General features: G+C 28.0%; 1 protein-coding gene across 1 annotated transcript; it reads left to right on the top strand.

The window, feature by feature from the left end:
• The first annotated feature begins 3,954 nt into the window (after positions 1-3,954).
• LOC129971099 (uncharacterized) lies at positions 3,955-27,437 on the top strand. Its single transcript, XM_056084577.1, has 9 exons — positions 3,955-4,141; positions 7,165-7,317; positions 14,466-14,549; positions 17,049-17,215; positions 18,927-18,978; positions 20,662-20,742; positions 22,390-22,494; positions 25,527-25,667; positions 27,245-27,437. The coding sequence occupies exons 1-9, from the start codon at positions 4,090-4,092 to the stop codon at positions 27,307-27,309; spliced, it is 900 nt and encodes a 299-aa protein (XP_055940552.1). The 5' UTR covers positions 3,955-4,089; the 3' UTR covers positions 27,310-27,437.
• Positions 27,438-27,745: the final 308 nt, after the last annotated feature.

Here is a 27,745-nt window from a genome sequence, read left to right on the forward strand (position 1 = left end):
GCCATCTAAAAAAAAAAAAAGTCCTAAGTAGAATTTACAGAAAGGCTATTCAATAATACTGTTATAAATATTGGATCATATTATTATATAGACTTAAAATATGAAAGGTTAAGTATACTAAAATGATGAATATCATAAATAAAAATTTATCAAGAAAAAAAAAATGTTTTCGAATCTTCCACCCTTATTATCAATGAGCAATAGTGATCTCGAATGGCATTGTTCAATTGCAGATTGAAACATTTTAAAATATAATCTTTCCCCCTTATATAGTATGGAAGTATTTATCCAAATTTATATGCTTTTAGCATTTACCATAGCCTTTGAATTGCCCGCCAAATGCAGTAGACTAAAAGATTTAGACCCAACAAAGAAAGTAACTGTACTTTTGTTTAGAAAAATCTAATCAATTGACATGAAGCCGAACTTGTGTTGATTGATTGATTTGGTGCGTTGGTGCAACTTTTTGAGATGCAAATTTTCAACAATATGTGCTGTTTACAATATTCATTATTTTTATCAATTTTTTAAAATATATATTCTATCCCTTATGATATGATTTTTAACTCCTTATTGATAAATTTCGGAGGCGAATTATTCTACAACCCAAAATCCACCGAATTCTTTTTCTGTGTTCGTTTAACACTTCCATATTTTGCAGGTAATATCCTCGAACCTTATAGAATATAGGCATTATAACATTGTTTATGTAAAATAGTTTCTCATCTGAGGATATTATTCCTTACAACACTTTTTTCTACCGTGACATGTTCAATAATTTCTGGTATTTTTTATTTGTGCGGCAATCGAACGTTGAACTTTTCTTCTGTGATAAGCGTGGAAAGCACAGGTTTTTGTATATGATAACTTGCAGAGTTCTATGACTCACGTTTCCCTTTGCATCCTTTTATTTGTAAAGCATTGTGGATTCCTTCGTATTTTCTCTCGAATTCTTCAGATACGTTTTATTTTTATGCATTCAGAGCGGACGTCCACGCTTAGATTGATATTTAATATTCACTAATCCCTCTATTGTTCTTATATTATCTGCAATAAATACATGATAAAACAGTTTCTTGACTGTTATATTCTTCCGTCTTTTTGAAAATAATTTCAAATATTTGTTTTCTACAAAAAAACGTCTGCACTAACAGAGAGCTGTTAGTTCCAGAAAATAGAAAGGTAAATTGTTTATCAAAGGATTTAAATAATTTTTTTTTTGAGTGTACAATTTTTAGAGTCATCCTGTATATGAAAAGCTGCGCCAGCCCATCGACATGAAACGGCATTAATCGCCCAATTTATTTATCGTATATTTCGAATGCTAGCGAACGAAACGAGAACAATAATCTGCTTTTTAGATGAAAGCAGATTATTTGATTGCAGATTCGAATTGATACTCCGATTTTTATTTTGTAAAGACGAATTGTTATTCTCAAAATTTATTTTAAAAAAATCACCCCAAAAAGTAAAAGTAAAAGTAAACAAATAAAAAAAATGGTTTCAATATACCATAGAAATTTTTTTTTTTAAATTTATATTGAAGACATTTTTGGCTTCATATAGTTGCTCAGTTAGTAACCCGTCATGCAGATTGTGGACAAAAGTCTGACATGAATCAAAATGACCAGATCGAACATTAATTGTTAGAGCATTATTTTATGCTTCTATGAAGATTAAAGCATGTTTTGCATTCATTTTTCTAGCTTTAGAGTTGCGTTTTAATTAAATAATCCAGATATTAGCTACATGATCACAATTAGACAACTAGTTTATTTAAAATGAAGAGTATTATCATGAATAATACTAACGGGTAAGCTACTTTCTTCTTCAGAATGTGAAAATTATCTTCATAAAATTTCGAGAGTTGTGGGAAAATTAAAATTTCCCACGATTCAATACTTAAATTGAAACAAAAGTAGGCATATTTCTAAAGGTGTGAAATACATTCATGCTCGCACATCTTTGTAGAGACATTATTATACCCACTCACATGGTCCATATGCGCCTTTAGTCCGGCACATTTTGCCCTCTTTCCATTGACTTGTGGTTCCAAATTTGCACTTTTTAATGTTTATCGTGCTTTCTCTTATAAGATAAAGTAAAAATGTTAATGAAAACCATTTTTTTCATTTGAGAAAATTGATTAAAACTTTTCAAATGAAATTTCTCTTTGTTAAATAACTATTAACGTTTAGAATTTTTTTTTTTTCCGAGTTCTTTGAAAAAATTTCATTTAAACGAGAATGCTGGTATACAGAAAATTATAGAATCTCTAGTTTAAATAAATGCAATGCTGATAACTTTTATTACGGGGAAGCTATTAAGTCTCTTAGTAACCAAGATACCCCGGCGCTAGTCCTAAATGTTTTATTTGTTTTCTTTTCTTTTTCCCTCTCTTAATATTAATTTCCTTGAAAATAGAATTTTTTATGTAATTAATACAATTAGTTTTTTTTCACACTTCTTCCCAAGGCATAGTTATGTCTTTTTTAATAATACAAACATGCATATGTCCGTAGATGATTCATTTTATGATTTAGAAATATTAAAGAAATCGTTTTCTTGTTTCATTGTTGTTTGCAAGAATTTAAAAGTGAATTTAGAATTGGCTGCTTGCTTTATCTAGAATGAACTCCACTGACATAGAAGAAAAAGGCGCTTATTTCTTAAATATTGCCTTTAAAATATTATTTTGATTAAATTAAGTTTTCAATTATTATTTTTATTTTTACAACTTTATGCTATAGATTCTATAGCTAGATAGAAAGGTGTAGATTCAGCTCTCTCTTTTGTAGAGCGCAGACACATAAAAATACAGATATTTGTTTGTTTTAATTATTTTAAGAGATTTTCTAATAAATGCAAAACTGGAAACAAAAATAAATGCCTTACTGAAAGTTTCTTTACATTCTTCAAATCAAGTTTCCTTCATCTCTTTTCTGGTAATAAATAGATTTTTTTAAAGACATCGCTATTACTTAAACATATCTTCATATATAAGCTTCATCTTATTTCAACAGTTTTTCATTTTTCAATGGATAAATATTTTTCATTCAAAATTCTTTATTAAACCTTGTTCAATTGCATTAATAAGACAAAGACGATGAAAAATTATACTTTTTATAACGTTAAAATAAAAAAAAGGATTTGGGCGATAAAACAAATAACCAAATTCATTTTTTGTTAAACTAGGCAGTTCTTTGAGCTGGCAGATTTTGTATCAAAATCTTATTTATTATAGGGCTTTATAATATTTTTATAATTTTTTTGTGCACACGAATTTGAATATTTTTTTAGGAAACTACAGGTTTTTATCTTAATTTTTGAAAATCACATTTATTCTGCCTTTACATATATTGATCCTTTAGTTTTACAGCATTCTGGAATAACAGGATAGGAATATTTCTCTCCTCTCTCTCTCTCTTTTTTTGAAACAGCGAGGATATAGACTTCTATTTATTGTTTATTTAAAAATGCCATTTTGTAATGAAAAATTTTTTTAATATCAGACGATAAATTTATATCTGAATAAATAATTACTGTAAAAATTTTTGAAAATAAATTGGAAGTAAAAGCTGTTGTAAACCAAACGATTTTTTTTAATACTTCACCAAAAAGACTAAAAAAATATAAGAATAGTTTCTATAAAAGAACAATAAAAACAGTCGGATAGATCTATCTATTAGAAAAAAAATTATTTTTAACGTAATGAAATTAAAATTCCATTATGTTTTGGAAGAAACAATCTACTTTTATTTATATTTTAAATCAAAATTCTTTTTTTTTTTTTTTGATATCGGAACACAGCTTGTTTGGTAGAACATATTAAGTAAGCGTTAATTTTAATGTCATCAAACGCATTTCCTTTTTAATGTAATGGACGTTGAGAGAGATTTCTGACCACTGCATTAGAATCGCGAACGAGCCCGATGCCCTTACTTTTTGAACTTCGATCTGATGATAAGATATTTTAACTTTCAGGACACATTTTATCTTTGATTATGCTTTCACTGGCGATTCAATAGTTCACGTTCTCTCTGGCAGGAAGATTATTGTTCAAGGATAATATCAATTTAAAGAGAAAATATGTATATTATAGGAACTATACTTTTTTGCCTGAATCTCTGTATTGCTCTAGGTAAGTCAATTTATTATTTCGCATTAGATGAAGATTATTATTATTCTTGCAAATAATTAACATTGTATTCATATATTCAACGTTTCTTGAGTTATCGTTATAGATTTAAATTATTGCTTTCGAAAATTAATAAGGTCATATTTCATGTTTCCTTCTGTATTATTTTATTAAAACAATTTTAATTGTGTATTATAAATCTAAAAGAATTAATAATATATCTTGAGTAATCTCATTTATCCTAGAAATCATTAAAAAAAAGGAACACTGTGATATGAATAAAACTTTTTGAATCTTAAAAGCATAAATGTAAAACAAGTAATTTTTAAGGAACCGATTTTTAAAAGCCTACTTGGAACTTGAAAGACGTAGGTTATTGGAATTTATAGCTACAATGGCTTTTATCCCCAAAAACCTACTTATTTTGTCATAATAGTCGTATATAGTCGACGTTTCTCAGGGTAAAATTATTTTCACACTTTTTATTAATAAAAAATTAAATCTTTAAATAAACGATTAAAAAATTCATTTAAATATTTTTAAATATTTTCGTAACTGTGAGAAAAATTAATTATAACATAAAATTATAAATATTTATAGCAAAGATAAAAATTTATCACATATCATATTAGCTGTCGAATTTTACATAATTTAATTTTTAATGTAAAAGATCCCTTTGTAAATTATTATAATAAACAAAACTTTTCCAAAGTCTGGTTCTTCAATTTAATTGTGAAAATCTGTGGCAACGTAGGATTTTATTGTTTGCGAAACTTATGGACTGTTCCAAACGATATTTTAAATCCCCAGAAAGCTAATTTTTTTGTAACTTTAATTTTAACTTTTTGATTTTTAAAGAATGATGCAAAATATTGTTAAACATTGTGAGTAATGAATATGTTCTTGCATTAAGAATAGGAAGTCAGCTATTTTTCCACAGTGAATTTAATCCCCACTGATTATTAAAGTAACTAAACTTTGAATCAATTTTTAAATAACAGAATAAAATTAACTGGATTAGGTATTGAAAAAAAGGAAATTTTCAACATCAATAAAGAAAAAGAAATCGTATTTAAATATCTTTATTTCTCACATTTTGGTTATTTTTAACTTAGTTTACTAAATAAATACTAGGTCCCATTATATGATTTATTCAACAATGCTGTACATGTGCAATATAAATACAGAATTTTATTAATAAAAATATTAGTTATTTAACTGATTCTCAAGAAATCCTTACAAAAACCTTCCTTAATCTTCATAGAATTTGTGAAAAAAAAAAGTCAGTAATTTAGATAAAGTGATCAGTAAAAAAAGACATAATCAGTAATTTATATTTCTATTGAGAACAAAATTTTAAATATTTCGACTCTCTTTGTATAGATTAAAAATAATACTTTTTTAAAATTTCCTTCCTTTTAATTTTTAATTCATGATTCAATATTATAAATATTATGGATTCTTGAAATCATTTTTTTCACAAATTATTTATCAGATGGTGCCACAATATATGCAGTTTAGTTAAATTTTTCGATTAAGTGATAATTATGAAAATATTGAAACAGTGTATTATTGTCACCATGAACACACAAGTTATGCAAAATTTCCAAACTATAGAACATTAGAATTTATTATTAGAGAATTGCAATATTCCATCGTTACACAAGTGAAATAAATCAGAATGCATATGAATGTAAAAAAGAGATTAATCAATAAACACATCAAAATTCTATATAGTATTTCTAGAAAATATTTATGTAATTTGTTCTCCTACATATCAAATTTTTTTTATCATGAATTTCTTCCAAAAACGATGTTGTATTAAAACGAGTAATTTTCATCAAACTACGGATTACCATTCATCTAGAAATAAAACACTTACTTCTAATAATGTTACTTGAGTGAATAAACTGTTAGAACTTTTTTTTTCATTTTTATTTTCTCGTATACGAAAGAAAAATCAAAAAATATTGCAGTTTATCAAAAAATTCAAATTTTCAGAACTCTTTGAATCTGAAAAACACATTTTTGTTTTAGGTTTTCTATCTCTCTGTGAACAAAATAACTCAAAAACATTTTATGCTTAACGGCAGATATATGGAATTACGACCAAATTTGTAGATTTCTATCAAATTTTGAACAAAATCCATTCATAGGAAATCTGTATGGTTGTTCAAATACAAGTGAAACAAAATCCATTCATAGGAAATCTGTATGGTTGTTCAAATACAAGTGAAATCGCTAACTACAAAATGCAAAGATGTAGGTAGATAAAATTCGGCGCACAGGTTTAGCACCTAAAGTGTAGATATCAGATTTTAAACCAAATCCACCTAACGTTTGATCGCCTGTTGATTTGTACTTTTGATTGTACGTAAACGCAATGATTTAATGAACTTCGATATTACTGCTGTAATTTCGCGTCAAATTGTGGTGTCATTGGTCGGTAAAAAGCCGTCCAAATTAATATATTAATAATTATCCCAATAGATTCAGTAAAAACGCTAGATTCACGTTAAATATCTATATTCTGTAACAATCGTTCACCAGTGTCAGGCAAGATACCCAAGGTCCACAATTTTACACGGATGAATGGAGATAAGACTTTTATTGGAAGATAGGCAATACATTTTCAGAGAAACCATTCCCACTGGTTATTATTTTCCATTATATGAAGTTAAAAAAAAGAAAGTATTGCTATTAATTGTATTATTGCAATTAAGAAAGTTGCCTTTAAGAAATCAACCAATTCCACCTTCCGGTTTCAATGAATCTGTTTTTTAAAACTTACTGAATTGAAAAATAAAAGTATTTGGGAAATTCTGTTGTTTGTTTATGAACAAAAATACTATTTGTTTGTCTCTTAAGAATTATGAGGCCCATCCCAAAATAGAACTGGGGTTGCTGTGAAACGAAATTATATTATTGAACGTAAAACTAAACAAGTCGTGATGTTGATCTCACTAATAAAATCTAAATTCTGCAATTCATTGTCCATATTTAGAAATAATTTGAATTTTTTTCAGCATCAAACTGTGAAAATCTTTCTGGATTATGGCAAAATCAACTCGGCTCAAATATGACCATCCTTTATAGAACAGATAATCATATTACAGGAGAATACAGCACAGCGGTGGAAAGCAAGATGAGAGCAGCACTCGTAACATCAAACCTTACAGGTGAGTTACACTAACTTTATTTTATTATAATTCCTTGAATGACTTGTTAAAAGAGTCATTCTTTGGCGCGATTTCAAGGAAACAATGATCGTTGTAGCTCTTTCACTGAGTCTTGTGATAGGGAAGTTTCGCAAATTGGAGATGCAATTCCACTAAAGACTTGTTATGCATCACTTTTGGGCACGATTTCAAGAAAAGCAGTGACCGCTGTAGCTTTTTCGCTGGTTGCTGAGTAGAAAAAGATCATTATTAATCATTAAAGATTAATCATGAATCATTTCTTGGCACGATTTCAAAGAAAAAATGAGCGCTCCAGCTTTTACACTGAGTTTTGGATAGAAAAAAGTTGCAGATAGGAGATGCGGTTCTATCAAAGACTCCTCATATCACTTTTTACTTTCTAATATACGTAGTATAGAGAAAGTATAGAAATTATTTAAAAAAATTGGACTTGAGGTTTTGACGCATCACCACATTTTAGACCTCTCTGAGTTCAAAATGTCCGTCTGTCTGTTCGTCTGTGACTAAGATAACGGAAACACGATTTGGCGGTTGAAATTTCGTATACGGTCTTTACATAGAATTTGAAGATTTCCATCAAATTTTGAGTAATATCGGTTCTGAGGAAGTCCGTCTGTCCGAATATAACACGAAAACTACAAAAGGAAGAGAACAAGATAAATAAAATTCGGTACATAGATTTAAAATCGATGGTGTAAACATCTATCAAATTTTAAGCAAAATTCAACAAAGGTTGTTTTGGTCTATACTTTCAGAAACAAGTAAACGCAATAATTCAAAAACACAATGACTTAAATATATCAATTTAAGTATGGGATTTTGTGACTACATGTGCAGTTCTGTGTCAAATTTTTGTTTTAATCGGTTGTGAAAAACGTGTGTAAGACACAAATTCGATTTTAGGATACTATTAATCACATGTCGGGGATTAATCGCCAAATAACTCGCCAAGAATGACACAACAGATTCAGTAGACAAACTAAACTCACGGGCAAAAGTTAATATTTGGTAGCTATCTTACCGTTTATTACAGAGTATGAGAGAAAGTTTTGGAGAGACGCCTATCGCTGATTTTTGGCATGATTTCAAAACAAAACAAAACAAAAAATGAAAGAAATAAAATAATAATTGCAGTAGCTTCTTGACTGAGTTTGATGATAGAGCAAGATCCCAGATTAGAGACACGATTCTACAAAAACACGCTCTGAGTATTAAGTCGAACGCACATTAAATCCGTTAAAAGATAAATATCTTTCAACTCGTATACGTAGATATTTAGAGAGAGATTTCCGGTTCAGGTGTTGTTCTTGTCATCTGCATATGATTCATAATTATGAAGTCCGTCCCAAAACAACCTGAGTGTAAATCAAAACGTAGTACGAGCCTGAGAAAAAAAAATAAAACATTTTTTTGAAATTTTATTCGTTTATTTGATTAAACGATAATTCAAGCTTAAAACAAAGCTTTATGAATGAAATTTGGTATGCAATTTCATATCAAAGAGCTATAGATCTATATCAGAACCTTGGATTTAATCAATTGTGAGAAGAGGTTTCAAATGCATACTCGATTATCTTCATTATGCAACGAAGATAAATACAAAATGCAAGATATTGCATAAGTACATGACAAAGTCAAAAGAAAAACGTTCACTCTCCTTTTTTTATAACGCTCGTTCCTTCCTTTTTCATTCTTGTTAATTGCAAAAGATAAATTGGGCACTGACTAACGTGTTAAATGAAATCTAGTTTTATTTATGATAGAACAGAGATGATTTTTTTCTTTCAGATACTGAAGATAAATTTTAAGGTCGTGGACAAGTATGTTATTCAATTTGATAAACATCCATATAAACAAGTTTATTGAGTTTGAATGAGTTACTTTTTATTTATAATTTATTTGTATACAAATATTCCTATGTGTGTCATGTTTGATGAAACTCATTCAACAAATCTAAACAGTAATTTTTAATTCAAAAATTCGAAAAATCTTTTAACCCTTCGAATGATTCCGTGATTTTTGCGAGTTGTAAAGTCAGTTTATTTTCTGCTGTACCCTATGATTTTTACGCCTAATATGTTTATTTTTTACCATTACTATTAGAGCATTATTTTGCTTTAAAGTATATATATATGAAATATTACTCCGTCCAACAAAGCACACGGAGAAGAAAATACAAATATAGATAATAATACAAATAATAATGAGTACAAATTCAGTAATAAAAGTACTTTATATAAAAATATTAAGTAAATAGAATCTACATTATATCCATGCAAATAAAATGATCATGGTTAACAAATATTTATGCATACGATAGATCCATTTGAAATTCAATTAAATATTCACTTTATATATTAACAATATGTCATAACATAATCTAATGCGTCAATATAAGCAATGATTCAATACAATTGAATATCTACTGTAAGCTATTTTAAGGTAATAATGTAAGGTAATAGTTCGCTTTATTAAAAGAATTTTTGATTTTTTTTGGGCAAACTTTGCAACTAAATAATTCTTTTTGAAGAAACGGCAGTTAGAAAGTTAAAGGTTTTAATTTCAAAGACATTATTGCCTTCATGGCTTATATTTCATAATAATAGATTCTTATTAAATTCATAAAAACACTTCCTTTTTAATAACTCTAAAACAGGACCATAGCTGTGTAATTTTCACTGACTGATGGCGGTTTAAAATTGTGAGGTCCATCCCCAAAAAACCCTCATGCTATTTCAAAATGGCACTTTAATATATCTAAATAAAACTATTCTGATTTTTTTCATGGATATGTGGCGAATTGTGATGAGAGAGGATAGAACCTGGGACCGTGTGGTTTGCAGCCCAGTAACATGACCACAATACAAAAGCAACTGCTCGGGTAGCATAGCTGTTAACTGGCTTATAAGCTTTCATCACAGACGTCCGGGTCACCAATGTCGTGCATCTCAATCTGCCATATCCGGCGAATTTGCTTTTATTAACATGATAAAATTTACAGTCTTCCAAACTATCTGTAAATTGAGAATCGTTCAAATAGCTCTGGGGTGAAGAGGGGGAAACACTAGACCTATAGCTATCATTTTTTTTCATGTAGTTACTGTATAGTAGATATTCAGTAAAACAGTTTTTTTAATTTTAATTAAATCTTTAAATGCAAATTAATTGAAATTACAGCATTTTTCTTCAATAATTTTGGAACATATCATCTCAGAAAAATCATTTTTACTCATTCATTTACAGTTAATTACATTTACCACACATTACATTTAATTTCATACTGGAATTCATAAATTAATATTTCAGTGGTAATTTTATAATACTTTATATTAAAAGTAAAAAAGTTTTTTTTTTCTCAAATTTTTTATTAAAAATCAATCGAAATGACAACATTTTCCCTCAATAACATCGGAGTATATCATTTTCACGAAAATTATTTTTGTACCCGATTTAAAATTAAAAAAAAAATAATAAGCTTTTCAGTGGTAAATTTATTTTCTCACAAACTTTAAAAAATTTTTAAAACTTTTTTGCTATAGTATATTTTATAGTTTTGGCTGCTGGACTCATACTCATCCACATATCTAAAATGTTAAATAAATTTTTTGTATGCAGATTATTGCTGCTATATAATTTAGAATAATTTTAAATTATCTTTTATGTATGCACATATTTTAAATGTATTTTATGCGTTTACCTTACTATTGCTATGGAGTTAAGAAAAAATTGCGAAAATAAAATAAAAATCGTTGACTCAAGACTAAGAAATTATTCTTTTCCGATCTTTTTGATAGTAAGCTCGAATCTCTTTAAATTTATTTAAAAAAATATATATGTTTTAAAGTTATACGAAAAAAAAAACAAAAAAACCCGCACATATATATATTTTAAGCATTTTTGAAGTGAAAAAGTAAGATAAAAATCTGAAAATAAAATTTCTTTTAAAAGTTATCTGTTTTAAATTCCGGCGGAAAAATGCACGCATACATTTTGAAATAAAACACTGAAATAAAAGCTAAAGATAATATCAAATTTCAAATGATTTATTTTTATTTGTTTTCTTATCTTTTATCAGCAGGTATTTCTTGAAAATGCCTACTATTTTTCGTGTTGGCTTGATTTTTATCATATTGAAATACTTTGTTAAATCTATCCAAATCATATTTTGGATGTAATATATTTCTTACTTAATTTTCTAAGAAATATTGATATGTGTCGCAACTACAGCAAGATTCTTATATCAATCACTCATTTTTGATCAGATAGCAAAATAAAGTTATGCTTATTTGCAAAATAAAATGTGTCACATTTCAAAAATAAGTTTTAAATAATATATATTTTGCAAGAGTAGCGAATAAATGGACATTTGAAATATTTCTGATGAGTAATGCTTTTAAATTGATCTTTTTTATTGATTTTACAAATATTTAGAAGGAAAATTCGTCAATCAAATGAAACTATTAAAGTGATGATAAAAAATGATAAATAAAAATTTCAAGAGCTATAAAGCGAATCTATAAAATATAGTATTTAAATTTATTAATAAAGAATGAGATACTGTTGCATAGTTATCATAAAAAACATTTTATAATTTAATAATATGTCCTAATTTAATTTCTTTTTATTAAATTGGCTTTCATTATAAACAAACTAAATTTTTACTTTTTCGCATACGAAGTATAGAAAAAGTATTGTAATCATAATAATAATCATCAAAATAAATAAACAGATCATCAAAATTCGGAATTTTAACGTTTCAGATTCCCTGAATACGAAAAACCCATTTGGGGCATTATACTTGTCTATCTGTCTGTGAATCATCTTTCAAGCGAACACCTTTATTAGAGAATATGCCATTTGGGGCAGACCACTTCTCTGATTTTACTTTCTCTTATAAGGGATTACAAAGAGAAAAAAAGTGTAATCCTCGAAAGATTCAATTTCGAGATTTTGACGGAACTTCAGACCTTCCTGAAAAAAAAAAAAAAATCATGTTTGTTTGCATTTTTTTCTGCTACGGATAATTTACCGTCTAGCGCTCATAGAAATCGAATGTTTGCACACACGGCGGTAAAATTTCCGCCTTGTGTGTGCCGTTCCGCAAGAGTCGGAGTAATTTCGTTTACAAATAAATTTAATTTAATTGTGCTATTTAAATTATTTATTGTTGAAGTGTAATTTGAAATAAATCGAGAGCAAATTCTAGCTTTATTGTTATTCCGTTGTAGAATGAAGAGGGGGGGGGGGGGATCGGCTTATTCGGTTTTATCCAATCAATGAAAAAAAAAAAAAAAAAAAAAAAAGAGGATATTCTAGCTTTTTACGTGTTATTTGAAGATTTGAGGCAAGATGACACGAAATTCTTTAATTACTTCAGAATGTTGATGACATTAATAGATTATATCGAAGGTTAAAAGATATCATTCAGCAGAAAAATTCCAAAATGAGGAATTGTATTTAGTCTGTAGAAATGTTGGCAATAACACTGAGGTAAGAAAATAATTTTTCAAATTTAAAAGTTGGAGTATAAAATTTCATTGAGTAGAATGAATGATTTTCTTATTATTATTTTCGAATATTGTTATTATAAAGTGTTGAAGGTAACTATGTTTATTGATGCAATTCCGTGAAAAACAAACAAACATTAGTAGAACCTTATAGATACTTAAATACGCTTTATATACATAAATATACTGTTAGAAATTGATATCTATTGCATTTGATGAATCGTGAAAATGTACTAAACTTTTGGCACTATCTTCTTCGCCAGCAAATGCACTAAAATGTCCGTAATGTTCAGTTGCTGTTCTTTTACCTTTCATAGTGATCTGTGATGATGGATCTTGAAATAGACAGTAAATTTTGCGTGGAGGAAAAATCCGCTATGGATGTAACCAATCATGCTTATGTTCATGTTTGAAGAACCTGTACATAAGCGCAATTATGTAAGCATATTGAGTAACTAAGCGGACATCAATCTTTAAAGAAATCATCTACACGTTGAATTAGGTTTGATAACGTTTAATAGTTTTTCAGTGTTCATGTTTTATTCATAGAAAGAAAATTGAAACCAGTTTTCATTCATTTATTTAATTTCGGAAAGGGAAATCATCAATCCATAATTTGCTGTAGATGCAGATGCATTCTTAGCGAACAATCGCCGAAAAACGCTACGCAAAATGGGCTGTTTTATATGCAAACAAAGCTTCCTGAACCACATATAAAAGACCTCTGGGAAAACATACTAGGGAAATGGTAAAGATCTTAGAACAATGGTGATACAGGTAGAAAAAATTTTAATGTCCTGCCCTCAGTTAGTCTTCGTCCCATTAACTGGATCCGAGAGGATATTATTTTTTTTCTCAGAACAGGACTTTAAAAGGTTTAACCTGTCTGACAGTGATCAGTGCAGCTGTGGTGGGATTGGCACGGCACTTCATTATGCTGCGGATGCACCCTCACCGTCTCTTGGCATATGAAAAAACCATCACCAAGCCTTGAACAAGATTAAAACGGCATCACAGTTTTTTTCACATGCTTATGCATCCATAAATATCTTTTTAATAGATATTTCTTTGTAACTATTAACCAAATTATTTATAATAGATTTTTTAACTGCCATTTCATCTACTATGTTATGATAGAAAATGCAATAATCACAGAACTCATGTGTTTTTTAAATTCATAATACCCTTCTGTTTATTATTACTCTAGATAATTTTTAATTCTATTTTAAAGTAAAACACCCTAGTAAATGGTTTCATATTATTATCATTTTTTATATGTTTGTAAATTCTGTGCTTACTTATTTCTGTTTTATCTTCTGTAAATAATCTGGTGTTTAATAAAATTCCCGTGACATGCATATAAAACCGTTCAGTGAACAGAATGGTTACGAATGAGGGTGTATGAGAAGTCGTTCTGTTCCGTAGTTAAATAGTTCGTCCTTTTAGACCATCATAGATAAATATTTACATATATGATTTTCAGCTTTCATTGTATATGAATGCCTATATTTCATCAATATTTTACTGTAGTTTATCTTAGAGTTGTTTATCCTTTCTCTGTACTTCATGCATTAGAAGTGCTTTGTTGAAAAGCTGTCTTTTCACTGTTATTTTTATTAGGTATCCATATACCAGTTGATGGAGGAGCCTTAGTTTCATTTAGTGTTCTCTTCAATCACGGTAAATCCTTGACTACTTGGGTAGGTAAGTAGAATTCATTCTTCTATTCATAGATTTTCATTATTGTAATTGGGTTTTAGCTTATAAGGGAATTTTTTTTATCATTTTACTATATCATTATATGTTCGCACATTTTTATAACAATAGTAACTAATAGCTTAACTATATGATATTAGAACTAGCATGTATTGCCTCTAAAATGTTTGGAAAAAAAAGGGGAAGTTTCAATGGCATAGCGATAGGAACGAAGCTATGAATGCTTAGGATTTTAATCTTAGGCGAAACAAAATGTTATTATGGTTAAGTTACTTTTAAAACCAAATATAATGAGGAACTGAAAAAGTAATACACCTTCTCATGCTCGTCCTCATTAAAGTTTTGCTAAATCCCTAATGATGATTGGGGATGAAAAAAATCATATTGTTCGTTAATGCTACATATGCCACTGAATTTGTTGCACAGTAGTGTAAATAATTTTTAATTTATATTTGACAGCTGATAGTTTAGGGTTAGTAAAAATGGAGCATTACACGATAGAACAACGTGCTTTCACTGTTGAAAAATATTTCAAAAATAATGAAAGCCTGGCTGCCACAGTTCGAAAATTTGAGGATTGGCCCCTTAGATCATGTGATTTAACACCATTAGATTTCTTTGTATGAGGTTATTTGAAATCGAAGGTCTAAGCTAACAAGCTCACAAGATCGCGTGCATTGAAGGAGGAAATTCAACGCTGCATCAACGAAATTTAGCCACATTTATGCAAAATGGCAAAGAGACAAAAGTGTGTGTATATGCCAGCAAAGCCGTGGAGACCATTTGCCTTATGTGTTATTCCATACATAACCCTATACTGTGTACTTTACGATTCAATAAAAATATAACAATTTAAAGAAGAAGGGAAAAACTGTGCCTTTTATTTAATCCACATCTTGCGCTAACACTTTGTTTTATCATGTAACGCACTATTTTTACTATCCCTAAACTATCAGCTGTCAAATAGTTTTTTAATAGGATTGCTAATACTTTACTGCACGAATGGGGGCAAATTCAAATCTTGAGTTAATTTTGGGACACTCTAGATTTGTGAATGATTTGATGACAACAGCTAATGGCAGCCCACTTTGATAATAAGGCGAAAACTGCAGCACTTATCTCCATATTGATAAATAGTCTTAAGTATGATCCTAGTGTGTTTACAAGTAAAAATTTCGTTTTAAAACTCAGTTATTGAAATTCTATGTAATGAAACTATATTTAAAATTAAAGTTACTTGAGCATTTGAGTTACTTGAAATTTTGTTTTATCTCACAGTAATTCAAAAGATCACTGTCTTCCTACACATTTATTCTTTCTGAACACTAAAGAAAGATTGCCATTCAGTGGCATGCAATGTCAACACTTATTCCGCATTTGAAATTAAAACAGATAATAATTCAAAAGTTTGTGTGCGTGTGTCGTTTCATCTGTAGTAGCTAGCTTATTTTTTATCAACTCCATTTTAGAGGAAAATCTCAGAGAAACTTCTATGTACATTGTACTTACATGTACTTACTATGTACTTACATTCACATATTACTGTGTGAATAAAAGTCACTGTAGAGTCTCTCATCACCAACTATTTCACTGATTTCAACAATTTTTATTTCAATTGAAAATTTATGATATTTAAATACGTCATCAATCATAACTTGCAATCCTCTGTCCTCCCTTTTCAAGGGATATAGAAGAATTAATCCTTGACACAGCCTTCAGCTTTAATAATTAGATGGATTTCACCAATTATCAATATAATTTGCCATTTTACATAACAACTAGAATGGTCTATGTTTATTATGCTAGTATAATTTAAAATTATATTTGAATGTAATTTTAAATTACGATATTTAAAATTAAATTACCATCATAAATTTTAAATTACCATATACATAGATTTTAAATTACCATATGCATAAATTTTAAATTACCATATGCATAAATTTTAAACTACCATATACATATATTTTAAATTACTATATGCACAAATTTTAAATTACTATATTTAAAATTAAATTATCATATGTATAAATTTTAAATTACTATATTTATAATTTATGCATATGGTAATATAATTTAAAATTACCATATTTAAAATTAGATTACCTTATGCATAAATTTTAAATTAATATATTTTATCTTTGGTGATGTGATGTAGTGTAAAATTTATTGTCATTACTATATTAATACAATATGATGGGCTAAAAGCAGGTCGTTAACGTTATTAATTATATATTTAATGTTAATAAAGAACATATTTTAGATTAGAAAAGGACTTATATTCATCTCCCCAATTAATTTTAAAAAAATGAATGATATCTTACCTATGGTTGCAATTTAATGAAGTTGAAATTATTAAATAATATATTTAAGAATGCTTAAGTGTAGTATTTCTATTTAACATTTAAAAATAAGACTGTGCAATGCCAAAATCCATTAGCTTAATACTGATTGGAATGAAACTGATTAATGATGTTTAAATTCCAGGCCAGTGTATGGAATGTGATGGCGAAGAAACTTTGTTCACCACTTGGGCACTCAGGAGTCATTTACATAAGCCTGTTGATAGGTGGATGTCCGTTCGAATTCATCAGGACACATTCCAAAGAGTGAAAGGAGATGATTCCATTATCCCTTTCCATTTAAGGACACTGGTAGCTATTAAATTAATCTCTACTACAAAAACAAACGCGCATGCGTATTCATTATTAGGGCTTTTATAAGGCAATTCGTTAAGCTAGAGTTGCTGAATGGGGAATGTGCACTTCGAAGTAGTTTTTTTTGTTGTTAAATTCCCGTTAGAATTTTAATCAGATGTCATTGAGATTGTATCCTTTTTTTGACAAAAGCTCGGATTCCTAATGGGTTAAATTCATACTAACTTGATATAAGTCCAAAGCTCTGTATTTCTTTAATTTTGGAGTCTATTGAGAATATAGTAGTAGGAAAATAGTCCAGTTTTGGTTAACGCCTTAATTTGAAGCATCATTAAGGCTAATACAGGACGAATCACATAATTTTGAGCCGTGGTCAGACGATGAGGACAATCCTCTGAGCTGGTAATCTCTTTCAAGCTTCCACAACACATCAGTGGAAGACATACGACTCGACGGATTTAATGTCACCAGACTTCCTTTGATAGCGGATTTTGGTCTGGAACCTTTAACTCTTTCGCCGTGAAGCCGAGATCTTACTATTAAGACAACATGACCTTTAATAGGCCGCACAGAAAAGCGTAGTATGACTTGCAGTATCGTTATCATGTGATTTTAAATCACATGATTAATTTAATATTTATTTCTTCGTAAATGATCGTGGGCAAAGAATTAAATAAATGCCCTCAAAACTTTTAAAAACTCTGTAGTTTCATCGATTTTATGCTAAGATTACGACATTTATTTTTTTAGATTATTTTTCTAATAATGACAAAATATACCTGCATTAAAAGTGCAGTTTTTAAAGCATCTCTAATACAAATTTATTTAATTTTATTAGCTGTTAAAGTTTGAAAACCTAAGGATTTGATACAACTAATTAGGTAATACGTTTAACATAAATAAATATCGATTTTTACTTTCCGTTTTTAAAGAACAGAGAAACTGTTAAAAATTGCTGAACTAATTTTTTTTTCAGGAAGTTGAGATATTTTGAAATTGAGTATGCGTATCATAATTGTTACTTTAGCATATTTTGCTTGAAAGAAGATAAATCAAAAGAAATATAGAATTTTTCTCTTTTTTTTTAAATAAAGTGTTTTAACTAACAATTTATTTCTATTGTGGTAAATACAGATAAAAGTAATTATTTTTTTAAAAAATGTAGAAATTCATGAATTAGTTCCTAAACATTTTTGATTTCACGTTTCATCTCAAATTAACCTTAATATTTATTTAATTAATAATAATTTTTCTTTTCATGAACCCATTGCTCTCACGTTCTTTGAACTAGCATATCAGTGAAAAATCGATTACAAAATTCAAGTTTTACAAACACGAAACAAGTTAAAAGTGTGCAAATATAATTGATTATGCATCGAAGTCAGGGAAATCTACAATTTTCAACATTTTTCACTTAATATTCTTTTTTTTTGTTGTTATTTTAACATATTAGGCAATTTTTTTTTAATTAAAAAAATCTTTTTATTTTTAAAAAATAAAAAATTCCAATCATAATAGCATTGTAATCAACAAATCATTAAAAGCATAGAAAAATACAAAATAATTGTTATATCATTATTTATTCTTAAAGAATGTGTTTTTGTAATGTTTTTTAATGTAATTTGTAATGTAATGTGTAATGTTTTTTAGCATTCTGAAATTTCTTATAAGGATTTATGTTAGTTTCAACGAAAAATTATTTTTTTAGGGTCCTGCGAGGAAAGATGGAAAATCCATGGAGTGTGAAAAGAACATACAAGGTACTTAGTATAGTTTTTGAATATTTTGTTGTGCAAAATACATGAATGTATACAAAAGGAGTTTCTTCTGTTCTTTTATTTTCTAGCGTGCGAAAAGCATCATTTGCTTTCTAACATGATATTGATTACTAATTAGGAATCCATATCCATTTTTTCCGAAGAGGTATTGATGACAATATGCCAGTGACTTTGGTTTTAACAGTGATTGACGGATGAGTGAGGGGAGGAAATGGAAATTTTGTTGATGTTATTGACACAGGGGAAGGCGAAACGTTTTCATTGGTATATACTCCTTTATATGGGATAAAGAGCAATAACAGCTGAATTTTCATTGGTATATACTCCTTTATGTGGGATAAAGAGCAATAACAGCTGAGTTTTCAATGGTATATACTCCTTTATATGGGATAAAGAGCAATAACAGCTGAGTTTTCAATGGCATACTCCTTTATATGGGATAGAGAACACTAATAGCTGGGGCTACATAAAAACATCACGCATGCAAAAGTTTTGCCGAGGCAGGGCTGCGAATTAAATGATGTATACTTAATATTTTGTTTCAGATTGATATAATGTCCCCAATCCAAAACGAATAACGGTGAGTAGATTACCAATATGCATTACTCTAGCACAAAACCTGATACCGAGTGCCTGATACTCTGTATCACTTTTGTGTACCTGAAACATTTGAGTACCTGATTGAGAGTAGTTCCTATGTCTGAGATGAAAGTCTGACTAAGCTCCTATGTATGGGAGTACGTAGACGTACACGAAAGATGCTGTGGTATCCGCAGTGCGAAGCGCTGTTACCCGCGATTAGTGATGGTAAGTTCTGGATTGGGTAAATTCGCTGGAGTGGATGAAATCTATGGGGAAGTTTGCCTTTCTGAAGGAACTTCTTGGTTCGCTTGCAAAATTTTGTATTTTGTTTGACGATAAACAAGAAAAAGATTTCAGTAATCAGTCTGAGAGTGGCAAGCAATCATTATTAAAACACATGCCAATCTACTGGTTTTTGAATAACTTTGGTTAAGAATACAACCAAAGAATAGAAAATACAATTTCCTTTTCTCCGATTTGTATTCCTCTGTAGTATCTTAACACATTACATATGGCGCAATTTCTGAAATTATGAGTTCCAAATGGACCCAGAAGTATTTTATTTTATATATTTGTTGCTTTAGTATTTCACTTAACGACAAAAATTATTCTGCGTTATGTTAAGATTCAGTACTTTCCTCCTTTGCTTTATATGCATCAGCCATCTGTTATTTCGACATTTGATATGCAGCCGCTTTAAGTTCGTTACTTTTTATTCTAAAGTAAGTTATTTTTATCAAAACATCATCATTTGCACCTCTCTTCACACAGAAAGAGAACAAAATAGTAGTGTAATTTCTGTGATTTTTGTGTTGTTTTCTGATAAATTCCTAGGAGATTTTTCTTTTTTTATGTTTTCTGCTTTAATATTTTGATTAATGACAAATTATTTCTCGCATTTATTAATTCTTTCACTTTTCATGTAATATGGATTTTTATTGATATTGTTTATATTTAGTTTGTATTTTATAGGTGCCTTTTTCTTCACTAACATTAAAAACACTTCCCTCAGTTGCCCCCAATAAACAAATGAAACTAAATCACAAAACAGTATTTAACTTTTGAATATCTTTTTTTTTTTAGCTGGAGTTGGAGGACATTGGGTATCTGAAAGAAGCAATTCTCTGCAATTCAACGATTGCTACGAGAGTGGAATTTTTTCAGGTATAATGAAGTCTTATTTAATTTATACTTTTACACTGTATTTTTGGTATATTTTTGTATTTTAGTTTGCAGATTTTGTTGTTATATAAAGGTATTTAGATGATAAATTTCTTATCTAGGTTTAACCCATTGGTTGTCATTATCAACTATATTGTGAAAAATATGTATCGTTTCTATACCATTTTATAAATTTTATAATTGTTAATTTATTTAATATCAAAAATATCTGATGTTCCATTAAAAATACAGTATTTCTTGGAATCGCTAAATCTCTTGGCAACTATTTATTAATATTTTGATATATCATTAACAAAGCGATCAACTTTATCATTATCATTAACAACTAGTATTATCATCAAGTATGGCTAACGAGCGACCATCACTATCTTTATCAGTAAAGAAGAAACTGACACTATCTTCAAATAATAATGAAGTCATATTTAATTTATATATCTTCACTGTGCTTAGTGTATCTATTAGTTTAATGGCAAATTTTGTTGCCATATGAAAATATTGTAAGAGAAAAATATAGTGATGAAATTTAACATGTTGGCTATAGTGTCAGCAATACCAGTAAAAACAACTTTTCAGAAATCTATAGCCATTAATTCCAAAGATGTCTGAAGTTCCACCAAAAACAGTTGCCAGAAAAAACTTATGAGTTTTTTTGTAGCCATCATGCTAATATATTTGATTTATCATTAACAAAACAACCAACACTATTACAAATATCACTAATGAAGCAACTAGAACTCTTACATATCACTAATAAAGCAACCAGTACTATTACCATCCCTAGTGAAGTAGCCAGAACTCTCACATATTAATAATAAAGTAACCAGTACTATTATCATCATTAAAAAAACAACCAGAACTCTCACATATCATTAATAAAGCAACCGTTTCTGTTATCATCACTCATGAAGCAACCAGAACTCTCACATATCATTAATAAAGCATTCGTTTCTATTATCATTACTGATGAAGCAACCAGAACTCTTACATATCATTAATAAAGCAACCTTTTCTATTATCATCATTAAAGAAACAACCAGAACTCTCACATAACAATAATAAAGCAACCAGTACTATTATCATCACTAATGAAGCAACTAGAACTATTACATATCACTAATAAAGCAACCAGTACTATTACCATCACTAGTGAAGTAGCCAGAATTCTCACATGTTAATAATAAAGTAACCAGTATTATTATCATCATTAAAGAAAAACCAGAACTCTCATATAACAATAATAAAGCAACCAATGCTATTATTATTACAAATAAAGCAACCAGAACTATCACATATCACTAATAAAGTAACCAGTACTATTATCATCACTAATGAAGTAACTAGAACTCTTACATATCACTAATAAAGCAATCAGTACTATTATCATCACTATTGAAGTAACCAGAACTCTCACATATCATTAATAAAGCATTCGTTTCTATTATCATCACTAATGAAGCAACCAGAACACTCACATATCATTAATAAAGCAACCTTTTCTATTATCATCACTAATGAAGCAACCAGAATTCTCATATATGACTAATAAAGCAACCAGTCCTATTATCATCACTAACAAAGCAAGCAATGCTATCATCAAGTAATAAGATATTCACATTTTAATTGTTTCAGGAGTGAATGAAGGAAAGGATGTTATTGGTCGTACTGATGGAGGTGGGCCATTCACAGCTCTAGGATTTGTGTCGGCGTCTACAGAAAGTATAACAGGATGGACAGGTAATCTTTTAAGAGCGTGAACTTTTCTAGTGATGTTCATTAGTATCTTATTAATTAATGAAAGACGAAACGAGGATGCAAATTTCAAGGCAATACAATTCTCTTTTCCTCTCTTGAACATACTTTACAGAAACGTTCAGAGATGGATTTAAGTATTTTTAGGCTCCAGACTGTGCAAGTTATGAGGCTTCTGTTTCAATTAATTAATCAAATTAATTTAACATTTCAGCACATTTTTAACATATTAATGGTTTATTCTAGATTAAAATTTTTTAAATTAATTTTGTGAAAATATACTTTTATTTATCTACTATTACTCCAGATCCACGTTTCTAGGCAATATAATCGAAGTGAAGGTTTGAAATTTATAAATTTTCTACTACCTAAATGAATATTATGAAAAGTTAGACCTGCTCAATTATACTTGATAAAATGTTAATAATATCCTAATATTTTATAATTCATCGAAATTGTATTTTTATATAATTTTTTTGGTAATTAGGAAAATGAGATACTTTAACTAACATGCTTGAGGCTGCCTCTTAATCTTACACTTATAGACAGTTATTTATATTAGTCGTTGATATTTTATAATGAATATTTTTTTTTACGTCTTAAAACTTTTATTTATTGGACTCTTATGTTTTAGCACTTTTATTTAGCAATTATCAGTAAATTTCAAAATTAGATTTATATAAAAATATATTATTTAATATTTATATATTTTAATATTTTATATTTTATTTAAATATTAATTTGATATTTAATATATGATAATCATATACAGGGTGTCTCAAAAACCTTGACCGCGGCTTTTATTCCTTAAATATTGATCACAGACATATACTGTAAATTACAAAGTTGCTTAAAAAAAGGTGTAAAATGTTATGAAATCGATTAAAATTTTCAGAGGATTAAACTTCAAAAAATACAAAATTTAAATTTTTATACGGATTTCGTAGAAAAAATTCCCAGTGAGTAAAATGTGCCCCATCCTTTAATAAGGTCATGTACAAAATTTCAGCAATTTATCACAAAAAGTCTCAAAGATATGAAACTACATAAATGGTGACTTAAACTACTTTTCGATGCCTGGATATGAGTTCGCAAAGAGGAAAAATGATGGCAGATGTTCGTGTTTTAGGGGCCGTACACAAATTAACAAAGAAAATAATGATTGAATATATAAATAATAATTTTGCTATTTATTAGTTCAAAAGTAATAAAAATTTGTAGAAACAAAAATTTAAAGGGAAGATTACATAAAGGAAAGATTACATAATATTTTTTTTTACAAGTTCATTGACTGTGCTATTTTTAAGATATATTCTGTAATTCATGATATTAAATTTTAAAGTATTTTTCAGGAATCATAGATTTTAAAATTTGTATTTAAAATTAAAGATATGAAGCATACTTTATTTCCTTATGATGCATTCCTGCGTCACGTCATCTGTACTGAAGCTGTAAACATTTGCATTTTCATTTGAGATTGACCCTTCACCAACTTTGTTTTAACATATCTTTGAGAGTTTTCACGATAAAATTCTAAAATTTTGTACATGACCTTATTAGAGGATGGAGCACATTGTACTGGTCCATATAAAAATTTAAATTTTGTATTTTTTTAAGTTTAATCCCCTGAAAATTTTAATTGATTTAATTTAAACATTTTATACTATTTTGTAATTCACAGTATATGTCTATGATCAATATTTAAGGAATAAAAGCCGCGGTCAAGGTTTTTGAGACTCCCTGTATATGATTTAATATATGATGATAATATATATGTAATAATATAAATTTATATTTAAATATTTTACTTAATTCATAAAATTAAATAAATTTTAGAAAATACTCTTTTATTAATGCAATAAAATGCTGAAAATAATTTGCTTTACATCGAAAATTGGTGGTGATATAAACAAAAGCTGCGAAAGCGTAAGGTGCTGAAGAAAATATCTGATGTAAATTCGAATTTTAATTATATTTGTAATATATTTTTTACTTTTTATAAATTTTTATGAATTTTATTTGCTACGATATCAGTTATGGCTTTATTTTATTATATGGTCTCTCACACTTTTACAATTTTTGATCAGAAAATTATTTTTTATCTTTAACTACACCAAAAAAAGCACTAAAATTTTTAAAGCATTTTATTATATTTTATTTTTACATTTTTGTTATCTTTTATAATTTATTATTTAAAATAATATGGAACTGTTCAATCAGTTCTTTTTTTTATACCAACTCTCAAATTTTGCGTATCAAATAAGATCAAAATTTACTAAAATGATCCATTAACTAATAATTAAATTCCAATATCAGAAGATTGTATTGCCATCGGAAACACGCAATTGTGAAAGTTTTCAGGATTCTAATAAAAGCAGAAAGAGAAAAAAATTATTATAACATTCAAACTTTATAAATAATCAAGGGCATTTTAAACAAGACCATGAAATATTCTTGATTTCTTAATTTAAAAATACTATCTGACCAGTTTTGATGAAATCTTGTCTTTGACGCATTTTATTTTGCATAGTGAATTTTCAACTACTTTTGTAACAACAAATTAACAATAGTTTGTTCTCAATTAAAATCGAAAATTTAAAATAATTAAAAAATAAACATCAATTAGCTTTCGAAAGTATTGCATTGCTCTCAAGAATACACATCTGAAAACAATTTCAGTATTTTAGTTCATTGTGAAGTGCTGGAAAAAATGAAGTAACAAAATTTTATATTGAGAAGTATGTGAAAACGTATTGAGTTTAATAAAAATATGACGGATGTTCTTTCTGGAAAATATTATATATACTAACAATTATTCTTTGACTTAACGTTTAATAATTGCTGTGATTATAACATATCCGTATTATAATATATATTCTTTAAGATATATACATGTGGTTATTTTTCTTTATCTATAGATGAGAAATATAAAGTAAAATAATACAGATCTGGATTATTCAAAAAATATTTTCTTTCTTTCTTTGCATGAAACGGTATTGTTTTAAAATATTTTCTAGGCCATATCCATGAAAGTCCAACAGAAAAACGAACAATTGAAGCATCGTGGATGTCTCATGAATTCTCAAATTCCTGCAAAGATCCTAGACGTTTGTTGCGCTTTGGAATGGAAAATTATACTTTCAGTTACTTATACGAAGGTAACATTATCTTCTGATATAAAGTAACGTTCTAATATTTCGTATATAAAGTAATGCTGATCTAGATATTTGGTCATGAGATAAAATTAATTTACTGAATTTGAGCAAACATAAATTCAAACTGATTAAAATAAAATTAAAAATTATTTAAGGGTTAAAATGCAGAAGCTGGGAAGTAAATATTTCTCTGAACGAATGTTATGAAGTTTTATTTTTTGACGAAAATTTTACAAAAATCTTGTCGAAAAATTTTTAATTAATTTTACAGAATTTTGTATTTACGGGCATTTACACAATTCGAAATTTGAATGTTACTATAATATGTTAGATAATAGGAGAAAATACTGTAAAGTTTATTTTTAAGGGAAAATGTAAGTTCTGTTATGGTGCAACGTCTGATTAATTTTTCTGAATTCTAACAGGCATTAGTTGAAATTGATTGGCATGGAATTAATATTAATTTGAAGGTTATTATGTATAGACTAGAAAATAAATTCTTCTATTAGAATTTTAATTTTTAAGAAGTTTAAGAAAAATAACCTTTATAGTAAAGTTTATTTGCTTTAAATGAAGATTTAAGTTTTTCATATGACGAAATATTTGAAAAATTTCAGTGAATTTTGTCATTTACTGACATTTATTGTATTAGAATAGACATAAATACGAATTGATTGTACGATATGATACCCTACTATACTTTTTCTATATACCCTAATATATTCTTGAAGTTTATCTAAGGAATTCTGAATCACCCTGCACAATTATAATAAGGTGATAAAAGTTGATATCGCCTATTATCAACCTGCATAATCACCTTTTAAAACAATAAGAATAATAAAATTATGTTAACAAAATCGTCCTATATAAAATGAAACTTTAAAAGTACAAAATTATGTTATATATTCGCCCTGCGTAATAATACCATGAAATAATAACGATAATAAATTATGCTAACATAATAATCTTATATAAAAATCCCATAAAGAATGAAAGTACCAAAATGATGCTAACATAATCATCTTGAATAAGAATCTCTTGAAACAATAAAAGTAAAAAAATCATATTAACATACTCGCCTTGCATAACCTTCTAAGAAACTATAAAAGTTACAGAATTATGCTAACATAATAATCTAGCATAACAAACCTGTGAAGCAATAAAAATACCAGAACTATGCTAATATACCCTAATCATTCTGCATAACTATAATATGAAACAATAAAGGCAGCAAAATTATGCTGATATTTTGAAATATACCTTTTTCTTAAGCATAGAATAGCAAAGCAGAGATTGATAACATAGATAATACATTCACTGTATGAAACAAGCCAATAAGATCCATCATACTACTTTTGATACTGTAATTGTGATGGTCGCCTTATTTGATGAATGTTTTGGTATTCCGTAACCTTGTCCGTTTTCTTTCATATTTTAAAGTTAGAATTTCTTAATTCATTAGACGTTAAGTTATATGATATTTTTTAGTTATTTTAATTTTAAAAATTAACTTTTAATTAATAATTGATTTAAACATCTATTTAACACCATTTGTGATATATTTTTCTCCTTGTTTTCAGAGCCAAAGAAGGAAAAAGAATCAAGGCTTAATAATATCCTCAGATTCTTTAGCTCTTGGATTTAGAGAAAGTTATTTTACGTTCTTTTTCATATTGTAATGGATAGTTGTGCTAAGTTTTATTTCATGTATTTATGGAGATGAAAGACTTCATTATTAAGAAATAAAATAATTATACGATAGAATGAATATAATACTGTTTGTTGTTTTAAAGGATACTTCTTAGTTACAATTGGTGCTTCAATGATTGAATTAAATTTATTTAAAAATAATTCAAGCGATGTTTTGATTCCGTTAAAAAATTAAAATATAATGAATATCTAACTGAGATACAAATGTAAGCTGAAAAATTCATCACACAGTTCCAGAAAATCATCTATTTTAAAACGAGTTTATCAAAATTTTGAAAAGTTTGTATTTATCTCAAAGAAATTGTGCATTATCTCTATCTCTACTACTCTACTACTAATAATAAAAGAGAATGGGTAAGTGTGTGTGTGTC

Source organism: Argiope bruennichi, chromosome 6 (genome assembly GCF_947563725.1).
Source record: "Argiope bruennichi chromosome 6, qqArgBrue1.1, whole genome shotgun sequence".
Classification (NCBI taxonomy): domain Eukaryota; kingdom Metazoa; phylum Arthropoda; class Arachnida; order Araneae; family Araneidae; genus Argiope; species Argiope bruennichi.